This window comes from Bos javanicus, chromosome X, assembly GCF_032452875.1.
Source record: "Bos javanicus breed banteng chromosome X, ARS-OSU_banteng_1.0, whole genome shotgun sequence".
NCBI classification, from domain to species: Eukaryota; Metazoa; Chordata; class Mammalia; order Artiodactyla; family Bovidae; genus Bos; species Bos javanicus.
Genome location: NC_083897.1, coordinates 96158381 through 96173234, shown reverse-complemented (window position 1 = coordinate 96173234; position 14854 = coordinate 96158381). Strand labels below are relative to the sequence as shown.

At 38.1% G+C, this 14854-nt stretch overlaps 1 protein-coding gene and 1 long non-coding RNA gene across 5 annotated transcripts in view; both read right to left on the bottom strand.

Annotated features, from left to right (window-relative positions):
- Positions 1-9817, bottom strand: part of NBDY (negative regulator of P-body association) — a 57444-nt gene extending 47627 nt beyond the window's left edge. For all 4 annotated transcript variants that reach the window (XM_061410278.1, XM_061410279.1, XM_061410280.1 and 1 more), the window contains exons 1-2: positions 9452-9817; positions 7466-7602 (exon numbers count right to left, since the gene is read on the bottom strand). In XM_061410278.1, the coding sequence (XP_061266262.1) occupies positions 9481-9687 (207 nt within the window). In that variant the 5' untranslated portion in view covers positions 9688-9817 and the 3' untranslated portion in view covers positions 7466-7602; positions 9452-9480. The remainder of the gene's footprint in view (positions 1-7465; positions 7603-9451) is intronic.
- LOC133243404 (uncharacterized) overlaps positions 1-14854 on the bottom strand; it is a 149692-nt gene that overhangs the window by 16994 nt on the left and 117844 nt on the right. The window lies entirely within an intron of this gene.

Genomic DNA, 14854 nt, shown 5'->3' with positions numbered 1-14854 from the left:
AAACTATGACACTGATGAAACTGAAGACAAATAGATGGAAAGATATACTATGCTCTTGGATTGAAAAAATAAGTATTATTAAAATGATTATACTACCCAAGGCAGTCTACAGATTCAATGCATTTCCCTGTCAAAATATCAATGGCATTTTCCACAAGACTAGAACAAAAAAATCTTAAAATCTGTATGGAAACACAAAAGGTCCCAAATAGCCAAAATGATCCTGAGAAAGAAGAACAGAGAAGAACATGCTCCTTGACTTCAGATTACATTACAAAGCTACAGTAATCAAAACTATGTGTAACACAAAAACATATGTATAGATGAATGGAACAAGACAGAAAACCCCAAAACAAACCCACACAGTCACAGTCATTAATCAATGACAAAGGAGGCAAGAATACACAGTGGAGAAAAGACAGTCTCTTCAATAAATGGTGCTGGGAAATCTGGACAGCTACATGTAAAAGAATCAAATCACAACATCCTCTAATACCATATACAAAAATAAACTCAAAATGGATTAAAGACCTAAATATAAGACTGGATACTACAAAACTCCTAGAGAAAGACTCAGGCAAAACACTCTGACATAAATTGTGCAACATTTTTTTTTTTTAATCTGTCTCTTAAAGGAAACAAAAGCAAACATGAACAAATAGGACCTAATCAAATTTAAAAGTTTTTGAACAGCCAAGGATACCATCAATAAAATGAAAAGACAAGCTACTGAATAGGAGAAAATATTTGCAAATGATATGACCAATAAGGGATTAATATCCAACATATATAAACAGCTTATACAATTTAACATCATAAAAACAGCCCAACTAAAAAATAGGAAGAGTAAGACAGACATTTTTCCAAAGAGGAAATGCAGATGGCCAACAGGCACAGGAAAACATGTTCAGCATTGCTAACCATCAGGGAAATGGAAATCAAAACCACAATAAGATATCACCTCATACCTGCCAGAAGGGCTATTATCAAAAAGAAACAAAAAATAAAAAATGTTGGAGAAAATGTGAAGAAAAGGGACCCTTGTACACTGTTGGTGGGAACAGAAATTGGCACAGACACTGTGGAAAACAGTCTGAAAGTTTCTCAAAAAACTAAAAATAGAACTACCATTGTTGCTGTTGTTTAGACTCTAAGTCCTGTTCCACTCTTTTGCAACCCCATGGACTGTAGCCCACCAAGCTTCTCTGTCCAGATTTCCCAGGCAAGAATACTGGAGTGGGTTGCCATTTCCTTCTTCAGGGGATCTTCACAAGCCAGGGATCAAACCAATATCTCCTGCATTGGCAGGCAGATTCTTTACTCAGCCACCAGGGAAGCCCACAATGGACTACTTCTCGGCCATAAAAAAGACTAAAATTTTGCCATCTACTGCAACACGAATGGACATTGAGGGTATTATGCTAAGTGAAATAAGTCAGACAGAGAAAAACAAATACTGTATGGTATCGCTTATATGTAGAATAAAAAAAAAAAAAAAAAAACTAGTGAATATAACAAAAAAGGGGCTTCTCAAGTGGCACTAGTAGCAAAGAATCCACCTGCCAATGCAGGAGAAGCAGGTTCAATCCCTAGGTCAGGAAGATCCTCTGGAGGAGGGCATGGCAACCCTCTCCAGTATTCTTGCCTGGAAAATCCCATGGACAGTGGAACTTGGTGGGCTACAGTCCATAGGTTTGCAAAGAGCTGGAACAACTGAGTGACTGAGTGACTTAGCACACAGACGTAACAAAAAAAAGAATAGACTCACAAATATAGAGAACAAACTAGTGGTTACCAATAGGGAGAAGGGGGAGGTACAAATTATTGGGTATAAGATTGGCTCAAGGATGTATCATACAACATGGCAAATATAGCCAATATTTTGTAATAACTGTAACTGGAAAGTAATCTTTAAAATGTTTAAAGTTTTTTTCAAAATATATCCATGTACCCACATCTTGGTTTCCAAATACCATCTCCCACAAAATGTACCAGAGATGCATAGAGAAATTAGCAATGAAGCAGGGAATACAAAACAACCATAAAGGTTAAAAAAGTAAGGAAATGGCTGAAGTCAAGAATGTATCAAAAAATCATGGGAATATGTGAAATGGACAGAGAATCCAGCTTGAATAGGTTGCCACTGGGACAATTTGAGCATTAAAATAAATAATGATAGCAATAGCATACTCATGAAATAAAATAAAAATCTATGTGTCAAAACCAAAATAAGCAAATAAATAAATAAAAGGAGGAGGAAAAAACCTCTTCCTTGAAGCAGAATACAAAGTAATAAATGTAGTGAAAACATGACATTTGAAAATGATCATTTCAGGATCTCCCCGATGCCCCAGTGGGTAAGAATCCACCTGCCAATGCAGGGGACACAGGTTAGATTCCTAGCCCAGGAAGATTCCACATGCCGCAAAGCAAGTAAGCCCGTGCAGCACAACCACTGAGCCCACGCTCTAAAGCCCACAAGCTTCAACTACTGAGCCCATGTGCTGCAACTACTGAAGCCCATGAGCTCTAGGGCCCAAGAGCTACAACTACTGAGCCTGTGTGCCACAACTACTGAAGCCCGTGAGCCTAGAGCCTATGCTCTGCAACAAGAGAAGCCATGGCAGTGAGAAGCCCAGGCGCTGCAATGAAGAGTAGCCACCGCTCATGGCAACTAGAGAAAGCTCATTCAAAAGCAACAAAGACCCAGAGCAGCCAGAAAGAAAGAAAATGACCATTTTGCAGCCATTAGGGTAATAACTCAGAGAAGGCAATAACAACCCACTCCAATACTCTTGCTTGGAAAATCCCACGGGCAGAGGACCCTGGTAGGCTGCAGTCCATTGGGTCACTAAGAGTCGGACACGACTGAGCGACTTCACTTTCACTTTTCACTTTCATGCACTAGAGAAGGAAATGGCAACCCACTCCAGTATTCTTGCCTGGAGAATCCCAGGGACAGAGGAGCCAGGTGGGCTGTCATCTATGGGGTCGCACAGAGTCGGACACGACTGAAGTGACTTAGCAGCAGCAGCAACAGGGTAATAACTGATTCAGTCAAGAATTATCAATGGATATTAAAGCCAGCGGATTTTAGTTTGAGGAGAAATAGGATACCTACACAGTTTCAAAGTACCCCAAGCAAATTTATTAAGTATAAAGCAGAAAATGGAAGCTTAGAGTGGATTAATCTAGTAAACATCATCTTAACTAAGTAATCGAGGTTAACATTTCTTCTAAGGGGTCAAATCAGCATTATGTGCCACTTATATGCTGCCCTGAGAATAATACATTACTTCTCTGACATTCCTGCCAAATTCCATAATCTAAATACAATAATGAGGAATGGGCACACAGATTTAAGTTTAGGAACAACCTATAAAACAACTGTCTACAATTGTCCAGAAATCTTTAAACTGTCATTGTCATCAGAGACAAAGAAAGGTTGAACTGTTCCAGGTTAAAGAAAACTGAAGAAACATGGAAACTAAATGCAGCACATCATCCTCGATTGAAACTTTGATCAAGAAAATAAAATAGCTATAAAGTGGAAAGTGGAATCACTCAGTCGTGTCCAATTCTTTGCGACCCCATGTACTGTAGCCTATCAGGCTCCTCCGTCCATGGGACTTTTCAGGCAAGATTGCTGGAATTAATTGCTATTTCCTTCTCCAGGGGATCTTCCCAACCCAGGAATCGAACCCGAGTCTCCCGCATTGCAGGCAGATGCTTTACCATCTGAGCCACCAGGGAAGCCCAAAATAGCTATAAAACACATTATTGGAACAAACTGGTCAAAGTGCAATATGGTCTAGATAATAATATTGGAACACTAATTTATGATATACTACAAAGCTATACTAATCAAAAGAGCATGGTGCTGACGTAAAAACAGACACATAGACCTTGGAACAGAATTGAGAGCCCAGAATAAAACATTGTATATACAGTCAACTAATGTTTGACAAGGGATTCAAGAGTACTTAATGGAGAAAAGATAGTCTATTTCATAAATAATGCTGAGAAAACTGAATATTCACATGAAAAAGAATAAAACTGGAGCCCAATCTTACACCACTGGCAAAGGTTAATTCAAAATAGATTAAAGACTTAAAATTCCTAGAAGCAAACAGGGAAAAAGCTTCTTGACATTTGTCTTTGCAATGTTTTTATGGATATTACACCCAAAACATAAGCAAAAGCAAAAAATAAACAAATGGTACTACATCAAACAAAAAAGCTTCTGCACAGCAAAAGAAATGATCAATATGAAAAAACAATATTTGGAATGGGGAAAAAACATTTTAAAACACATATCTGATAAAAAATTAATATCCAAAATATATAAGGGACTCATACAACTCAATATCAGAAAAACAAATAATCTAATTCAAAAAGGTGCAAAAGACCTAAATAGATATTTTCCCAAAGACATACAGATTGCCAACAGGTACATGAAAAGGTACTAAACATCATTAATCATCAAGGAAAAGGAAATCAAAGCCACAATGAGATACCTCACACTTTTTAGAATGGCTATTAACAAAGACAGGAGATAAAAAATGCCTGTGATGATATAGAGAGAAGTGAACCCTTGCATATTCCTTGATGGGAATGTGAAGTGAAATATCTACTATGGAAAGCAGTATGGAGGTTCTTCAAAGAATTAAAAATAGAACTAGCATATAATCCAGCAATTCCACTTCTGAGGAAATGAAATCACAATCACAAGATACTTGCAATCCCAATTTTACTGCATCATTCTTTACAATAAGCAAGATGTGGAAACAATCTAAGTGTCACTGACAGATTAATGGACAAAGAAAATGTGATACACACACACACATTACACTGGAACTACTCAGCTATAAAAAGAAGGGACTTATGACACAGTGGATAAACCTTGAGGATATCAGGCTAAGTGAGGTTAAGTCAGACAGAAAAAGATAAATACTGAATGCTCTTAATTATACATGGAATCTAAAAAAAAACTGAACTCATAGAAACAGAAAGTAAATTGGTGGTTTCCAGGGAAGGGAAGGTAGGAGAAATGTATAAAGGTGGTCAAAGGATATAAACTTTCAGTTGTAACAGGAATAAATTCTGAGGCACTAATCTACAGCATGATGTACATTATACTATAACACTATAGTTACACTATCAATATATAGTTACATAACTACAGTGATAGTATAGTTAATACTATAGTATAGTGAGTATAGTTAACAATTCTGTATTGTATACTTAAAAGTTGCTAGGACAGTAGATCTTACAAGTTCTCATCACACAAAAAAATATTAATTATATGACTGATGTCTTACCTAATATTATTGTGGGTAATCATTTTGTAATATATACATTTAGCAAATCATCACACTGTACTGTACACTTTAAACTTACACTGTTATATGTCAAATATATTTCAATAAAGCTAGGAGAAAAAGAACTGTAATAGAGCTTACATTGTCCATTTAAAATATATGTTCTCCCAAAGTCATCCCTTTTTCAATGAATATGAGTGGATAATCTTGACAATAAAGGCTTATGAAACAAAAATTGGAAGAAGGTCCAACTTCTATTTTGAAACAGGTACTGAGGTTATGTGGGAGAAGGCAATGGCACCCCACTCCAGTACTCTTGCCTGGAAAATCCCATGGACAGAGGAGCCTGATAGGCTGCAGTCCATGGGGTCGATACAAGTCATACACAACTGAGCGACTTCACTTTCTCTTTTCACTTTCATGCATTGGAGGAGGAAATGGCAACCCACTCCAGTATTCTTGCCTGGACAATCCCAGGAACGGGGGAGCCTGGTGGGCTGCCATCTATGGGGTCGCACAGAGTCGGACACGACTGAAGTGACTTAGCAGCAGCAGCAGCAACTGAGGTTATATAAGAAAAAGGTATTATTCTGAGAAAATATACACTGAAGTATTTACAAGTAAAAGCACTTGGAGTCTTCAAATTACTCTTAAACAGCTCAAAGAGAGAGAAGGAAACAGGAAGAGGAGGAGGTAGAAGACAGGCTAAGGGGCGGGAGAGGTAGACAACAGTAAAGGGAAAGAGAAAAGGGGAATGAGAGGAAGAAACAGAAATAGAGAATTATAAAGCCAACATGGCAAAATGGTAATTGGTGAACCTGGATAAAGAGTGTATGGGAGTTCTTTGTAATATTCTCACAATTTTTCTTTAGGTGTAGAATTAGATCAAAATAAAAGATTTAAAACCACAAGTATAAATATCAGCAATAACTCCATCATTGAACAGCATAAGCACAGTTTTCTTATGTATTTAATGAAAGTTTTATATTGCTGAAATCTATTGAGATGAGGAGCCAGTGTATAATTTTGCTTTTTGTTACAAGAATAAAAAACATTAAATATTTTAAAATAGAAAATAAAATGTTTAACTGTAATTGGATTAATGATTTCACAGTATGATTTCTAAAAAAAAATCCATGTTTGTAAATTTAAAATACCCGAATAACTCATGAGTCAAAAAATAAATCTTAAGAGCAATTATAAAATAATAATTGAATAATAATAAAAATACTCCATATAAAAACCTATGAAATTCTTCTAAAGTAGTACATAGTAGAAAACTTATGGTTATAAATTATTTTAGGAAAGAAGATTTAAAATTACTGAGCTAATGGTCCAAATAAATTAGAAAAAGAGCAAACAAAAAGAAAATAAAAGGAAAAATTATTAAAATAAGAGACAATGTTCAGTGGTAAGGCCTGATGAAACCAGAAGCAAGAAATATATTAGAAAATTGAATACTGTAATTTATCACATGGTCTCAGTGTCATGTTAATGGAGGAAAAAACTCCATGTGATCAGTATTTGGAGAAGCTCCATACTCATCCATAATAAAAGCTCTTAGCAAACGAAGAATATAAAGGAACTTACATAACCTGACAAAGAAAATACTAAAAATGGTGAAACATTTATGAAAATTCCCTTGTAAATTCAGGAGCAAAAGAATCCTCTATCACTGCTACTATATTTCGTTATACCAAAGATCCTAGCTAACACAGTAAGACTAATTAAAAAATAAATATTGGAAAGGAAGAAATTTCCATCATTTACAATATACTTAATTAACAGACAATACAAAGAATCTACAAATATTAGAACAAATATAAATCAGAAAGTTCACAGCATATAAAATCAGTATGTTACAATATCAATCACATTCCCATTTACCAACAATAATCTGAAAATGTGGTTTAAAAGATTCATTTCACCACGATACCAGAAACTATAAGGTAATTAGGAGTGAATATAACAAGACAGCTTATAGATAGCATTATTATTATATGGTATATATGGTTTCATATAATGCAGAAAATGGTTTCAATTTATCATTGGTGCTAGCCCTTTGTTTGGCTAACTATTTTAATGTGTTATAATCAACTCTTATTCCTCTTCCTTCTTTAATAAGTTTTTAGTAAAGAGATTACCTTAAAAATCACAACTTCCTGGTGCAGGACATCAGAAAAAGCAGGGTGGCAATGTCAGTAATCTTCATTGTCTTCACTGAATGAACTATTTTATGAATACACCAAGGAAATGGAGTCATACTGCAATCCCTCATAGACTGAAAAATAATAAAATAAGGTTAAATCATTTCTTCTTTTACTGTTCCTCTCTTTCCCATGACCTCCTCAAGTTCTTATGTTCTACCATACCCCCGTTTCAGCTATTTCAGTTATGTATTCCTGAAAAAGTTATACAGACAGAATTAGAAGGGATCTATTGCACAGCAATTAAGAGCATAGGCGCTGGGAAGTTTTGTAGAACAGTGTCTGGCATATAAGATGTTCAGTAAATGTTTGTTATTATAATTTCAATGATTTGAATCACTGGAGGAAATTATATATTTCTTGCATTTTTTGCCCTATACAACCACCTTTGTTTTCTGTTTAAGCACTCCTATTCCTATGGTTCCCCTTTACCCCAACTCTACCCCTTTGAACAGAGAGGTAAAGTTGAGGGAAATCAGGCAGTAAGGAATGACTGAGAGTGAAGCTTTCAAGCACAAAAGAGCTCATTCTTTTACTATGCACTACCACCAAGCCCCAAGTCCAGAACTTCCTTAAATTGCCACTGTAATCCCATCAATCATTGACCTATTCATTCAATATCTGTTTCCCTCCTACGTGACTTCCCTGGTGGCTCAGATGGTAAAGCGTCTGCCTACAGTGTGGGAGACCCGGGTTCAACCCCTGGGTCGGGGAGATCTCCTGAAGAAGGGAATGGCAACTCACTCCAGTATTTTTGCCTGGAAAATCCCCTGGACAGAGGAGACTGGTAGGCTACAGTCCATGGGGTCGCAAAGAGTCGGACACGACTGGGTGGCTTCACTTCACTTTCCTATGTGCTTTAGTTATCTAACCCCTACAGTTCCCAGCATAATGCTTAGTCCATTGCAACAGTTCCTTAAAGGTTTATTGCATAAATGAAGAAAGTATGCCATGTCTTATTTGGAGTACAAGAATCTATGAGTTTTGAGTCAGACCTTAGTTTTTACATTCTGTAAGCTCATCTAAATTGATTGTTTTCCTGATAAAAAAACTGGACTCCTAAAATATATCATTTCCTTGAAAATCTTCAATGGTTTCCACTGCTTCTGGATTAAACTGCATACTCCTTACCATAAATATTCAACCCCTGCAACACTATCTCACCTCCTAGTTTTTCTCATACATTCAGAATTATAGACAAGCTTTTCCTAGCACAAACCTGCTTGGGGCTTTTGTTCTGGGAAAGCTAGGCCAGTAAAGCATTCCCGCCCCTTCCACAAGGCAGATGTCACTCATCCTTTAAGGCCCACCCAAAGTTACCCCTTCCTCTTTGATGGCTCAAGGTCCGTCCCCCAAGCTTCCTGAATACCTTGAGCAAGCAAATATTATGGTACTTGGGTTTGATTTACCATACTATATTTTTTAAATCATTAAATTCTCCTGTTATACAACTCTGAAGGTTCGCTTTAAAATACTCTGTTAGCACAAAGCTATGGCTATAGGAATTAGGCCTTAAATACAATGATGTTATTGATCTTGAATCAGGCATTTTTTGAACGGAAAAGCTTCAAATATACACCAAAGTAGCAAGAATAGTTTAATGAATCCCCATGTATATATCACTCAGCTTTAACAATTATCAAGTCATTAACATTTGTACCCCTCACCTGGGCCCAACTGACTTTAAAGCAAATCAACAGATACGTCTACTGAAAATATATATTTAAAAATAATTACTTAACGTTATTAAATATCTATAAACTCACCCCCACATATTTTGTGAAAGAGCTATTTAATGCCTACATTTTTTTTTTTTTTAATTTTGAAATCGTGAAAAGAATAGGGAAAGGGAGAAGGAGATCTGCGGAAATGCATAATTAAGTTTGAGAGAGCCTGGTTGTCCCAAATGAGAAAGAATCTGACCTGGTTTAGAGTGGAAGAAGTATATTGTACTACTTCTCCGGAGGAGGTGGATGCGACTTCAGGCCCGGTGATGCTGGAGGAGGTGTGGAAGGGAGAGTGGTGTTACCTCCGTTAGCCGTTCCTTCAGGATAATCCCAACGTGGAGCTAGGAGGCAGCGCTTTTTTGGAGGCTTCGTTTCCCGCGTGTTTCCAGGTGGGAGCGTGGATCTCCCGGAGGTACAAGGTTGGTCCCCCATAAGGATTATAGGACCTGGGTGTCAGCTCTCTCCAGTGGGCCCTGGCGAGGCCAAGAGACCTGAGATGGCGGCGGGTCCCTTCCAGGCACAGAGCTTCCTCTGGGTTTCGCTTTTTCCGTATTTCCTGTATCCTGAGACGTATATCCCCTCTCTGCCTCCGCCCTCGCTCCCTACCCCACCCTATTTTAACGTTTCTGCGAGGATGGGTCTTAAAAAAAAAAGAAGCGTTTATTTAATAGAATGTCTCCCCCGCCCCCAGTGTAACTAAATCTGTAGATAGTCTTATACTATCTATGCAATTCTAAGATTAGAACAAATTCAGGTTTACTCTTAAATGGAAGCATCTGCATAGATTGTGGAAAGGCGCTGCGTGTCGGGGCGGGAGTGTTTGTGTGGAGAACAAAGAGGTGATTGAAAAGCTAAGAGCTTTACGTTCTAGTTGTAGAAGCACAACAGAGTCATAAAACTACCTACGACCCTTTAGAAAGCGATATACAAACGTCTTACTTGGCTGAAGTGCAGATAGCACACAGGCACCGACCATGGAAATTGAATGTGGAAAACAAATTCACCGTATGTCATAGAATCTAAGATCACGTTTTTTCTTCATATTTTAACAAATTACAAATCTCTGAAGGCTTATCTTTTTTAAAATATGTCAACATCTACGAAATCTCTGACAATTGACAGTATGCCATACTTTCATTGTCATTTTTTTCCTTCTCTACAGTTAAGGAAAATAATGATTCATTCCACTATGGCTGGTGTATTATATTCTGTGATATATGGTAGGTAAGTAACCGAAGCAGGTACACTGCGGCTTAGAATAAGGGTCAGACACGACTGAGGGACTTCACTTTCACTTTTCATTTTCATGAATTGGAGAAGGAAATGGCAACCCACTCCAGTGTTCTTCCCTGGAGAATCCCAGGGACGGGGGAGCCTACTGGGCTGCCATCTATGGGGTCGCACAGAGTCGGACACGACTGAAGCGACTTAGCAGCAGCAGCAGCAGCAGAATGTCTTAGGGCTTCCCTGGTGGCGCATATGATAAAGAATCTGCCTGCAATGCAGGGGACACTGGTTTGATCCCTGGGTTGGGAAGATCTCCAGGAGAAGAGATTGGCTATCCTCTCCAGTATTCTTGCCTGGAGAATCCCGTGGTCAGAGGAGCCTGGGGTCTACAGTCCATGGGTTCACAAAGAGTCAGATGCAACTAAACAGACAGGCAGAACTTCTTAGACCTTCATCATTCATATCCACCTCCCTGTGACTATGGACACACTTTTCCAGCTCTGTTCCCAGTGTTTTTTAATGGAGAGAATGCAATCCATAATGTCAAAATAGAACTGACTTTTAAAATACTCTGCTATTTACAAACACTCTTATATTTAAGTAGTTAATTAAACACTTGCACCTTTCCTTCCCAGGAGATGACAATTTTTTCCTTGTAAAACTATTGTCATAATCAGGGATTTTTCTGGGCTCCAAAATCACTGCAGATGGTGATTGCAGCCATGAAATTAAAAGACGCTTACTCCTTGGAAGGAAAGTTATGGCCAACCTAGATAGCATATTAAAAAGCAGAGACATTACTTTGCCAACAAAGGTCCGTCTAGTCAAGGCTATGGTTTTTCCAGTAGTCATGTATGGATGTGAGAGTTGGACTGTGAAGAAAGCTGAGCACGGAAGAATTGATGCTTTTGAACTGTGGTGTTGGAGAAGACTCTTGAGAGTCCCTTGGACTGCAAGGAGATCCAACCAGTCCATCCTAAAGGAGATCAGTACTGGATGTTCATTGGAAGGACTGATGTTGAAGCTGAAACTCCAATACTTTGGCCACCTTATGTGAAGCGTTGACTCATTGGAAAAGACCCTGATGCTGAGAAAGATTGAGGGCAGGAGAAAGGGACAACAGAAGATGAGATGGTTGGATGGCATCACCGACTCGATGGACATGGGTTTGGGTGGACTCTGGGAGTCAGTGATTGACAGGGAGGCCTGGCGTGCTACAGTTCTTGAAGTCGCAAAGAATCGGACATGACTGAGTGACTGAACTGAACTGAACTGAATCAGGGATAATGCATTAATTTTTTTTTCTAAATGATGGATAATTGCTTTACAAGGATAATGCATTTAAAGCAATTACCATGATTACCTCTCATCACCATCACTACCTTACTCTGAGTACTAGTGTTGCCCTTTGCACAAACTAGATACTCAGTTTGGGAAATAAATGACCCTGTGGTTTTCTATCAGATGCTACTTATAAAGACAAGAGATGTAGCAGTAAGTTAATGAAAAAATGTAAAAGAAACAATGCTGTAGAGCTAGAAGAACGGTTGGGACTAGACAAAATTGTGGGAGTCAGTAACATAGATGTGGTAGTTGAAGTTATGGGTGATATTCCAAAGAGAAAGTGTAGAGAAAAGAGAAGTGGGCTGCTAAAGACAGACTATTGAGTAATTAGGGTCAGAAGAGGAGAAGCCTGTTGTAAAGGCTGAGAAATAATGGACAAATTCAGAAGAGAGGATTCCAACCCAAGGTTTCTTGGTCTTGGCACTATTGACATTTGAGGCCAGATCATTCTTCGTGGTGAGACCCTGTCCTGTGCATTGTAGGATGTTTAGCAGTATGCCAATCCGGGCCAGTAGCATGTCCCGCAACCCTGCCCCAACTGCCTCCTGGTTTGATAGCCAAAAATGTCTCCAGGTACTCTCAAATATACCCTGGGCAGGGTGGAAGAGTGGCAAGGAAGGGGGGTGGTGGTCGGATAATACTTTTTTAGAACAGTTGGTCTATCCCTAATCCTCCAAACTTGCTCCTTTCCTAGTCTTCACTTCAGTGAATGTTAAACCTTCTACCTAGTTGTACAATTCAAACCCTAGAGTGTGTGTGTATATTTCAGTCATGTCCAACTCTTTGTGACCCCATGGACTGTACCCTACCAGGCTCCTCTGTCCATGGGATTCTGTAGGCAAGAATACTGGAGTAGGTAACCATGCCTTCCTCTAGGGGATCTTTCTGACCCAGGGATTGAATTGGAGTATCCTAGGTCTCCTCCATTGGCAGACAGGTTCTCCAGTATTCTTGCCTGGAGAGTCCGATGGACAGAGGAACCTGGCAGAGTACAGTCCATGGAGTCACACAGATTCAAATATGAATGAAGTGATTGAGCATGCATGCATATATATATATATATATATATATATATATCACTATTTTACTATTTCCTAAAATAAATGAAGTAGTTCAGTTGACTTGCTCAGTCGTGTCTGACTCTCTGTGATCCCATGGACTGCAGCATGCCAGGCTTCCCTGTCCATCCCCAACTCCCCGAGCTTGCTCAAACTCATGTCCATCGAGTCAGTGATGCCATCAAACCACCTTATCCTCTATTGTCCGCTTCTCCTTCTGCCTTCAATCTTTCCCAGCATCAGGGTCTTTTCCAATGAGTCACTTCTTCGCAACAGGTGGCCAAAGTATTGGAGTTTCAGCTTCAGCATCAGTCCTTCCAATGAATATTCAGGACTGATTTCCTTTAGGATTGACTGGCTTGATCTCCTTGCTGTCCAAGGGACTCTCAAGAGTTTTCTCCACCAGGGTTCAAAAGCATCAATTCTTCAGTGCTCAGCTTGCTTTATAGTCCAACTCTCACATCCATACATGACTACTGGAAAAACCATACCATTTTCACAATCTTTTATCTTGAAAGATTAAAGACTTCAAGAGTTAAAGTGGAAATTAAGTTGTCTCTCAGTAAATTAAGAGAAACATGTGCCTATTTTAGTAAAATGACTGAAATTAAAAATTGTATCAAATCCACATGGATTTGCTTTATGGTAAAGATTTGACTTGAAGTGAAAACAGTCTCAATTTAGAGCTGCTGACATCAACCTGAACTATTTATACTTCAAATGGATTTATTTATTTTTATTTTAAATTGTGTTATAATGCATATAACCTAAAATTTACTAACTTAACCATTTTAAGTGTACAGTGCAGTAATGCTAAGTATATTCACAGTGTTGTACAACCAAAGTCCAGAATTTTTTATGCCCATTAAATAACTTTCTGGGATCTTCCTGGTGACTCTAATGGTAAAGAATCTGCCTGCAGTGCAGGAGACCTGGGTTTGATCCCTGGGCATGACTGAGCAACTAGCACTGCAATACTACTGCAAACAACTTCCCATTTTCCTCTCTCCCCAGCCCTGTCAACCCCCATTATACTCACAACTGGATTTTTGTTTATTTTTGTTATATTATAATAGAAAACTAAAACATTTTACTTCTAGGTTTCAAAATGGTTTTTCTCAAACATCTTTTCCAAGTTCAGCCCCTCTCCCTCTTTATTAACATTGATAAAGTAGCTGCTGAAGAAGAAAATGGCAGCCCATTCCAATATTCTTGTCTGGAGAATCCTACGGACAGAGGAGCCTGGAGGGGCTACAGTCCATAGGGTGGCAAAGAATCAGACACCACTGGCAACTAAACAAGTAGTTGCATGTGAAACATGGCACCAGAAGAAGGCACTATTAAGTTGAAGGACTATTGTATCAAATTTGAGTAGCATAGATCTGAATTCCTTTCATAATTTCAAGAGCTTAGAGGATGACAACAGAGAACAAAACTGAATCTGCCTCTGGGTAGTAGTAATCTGTTTTCATTTATTTTTTTTTAATTGAAAAGTTGGTTGTTTTGTTGTGTTTCTTTGGAAATTAGCTTTCATTTAAGGCCAAGAATTTTTCTCTTCCTTGTACAAATATAAAGGATTTCTCTGTTAATTGTTTTTAACTAAAATCTAAGGATAAGAACCATGGAGTTCATATAACATTCTCATAAAATGAAAAATAAGAATGATTTGGAGGAAGACGACATCTTTTTTTTTTAATGTGTGTTTTACTTCAGGTTTTTGATGTAATATTTCACTAAGAATTTTTTAGAATTCTATGAAATACAAAGAAAGTAAGATCTATTATCTCTCCACCTAGATAGGCTCTAAACATTCAAAACATTAAAGTATAAGAGATAAAATAGTATAAATCTGGAAAAAAATTAATACTTCTGAAAGATCAAATAAAAAAGTAAAAATATCTGAAGTTGGTCATTTTAGCTGCATTTCAGTAATTACTAGGTGGGAGAGGGGCAGACTATAAATTTGTATA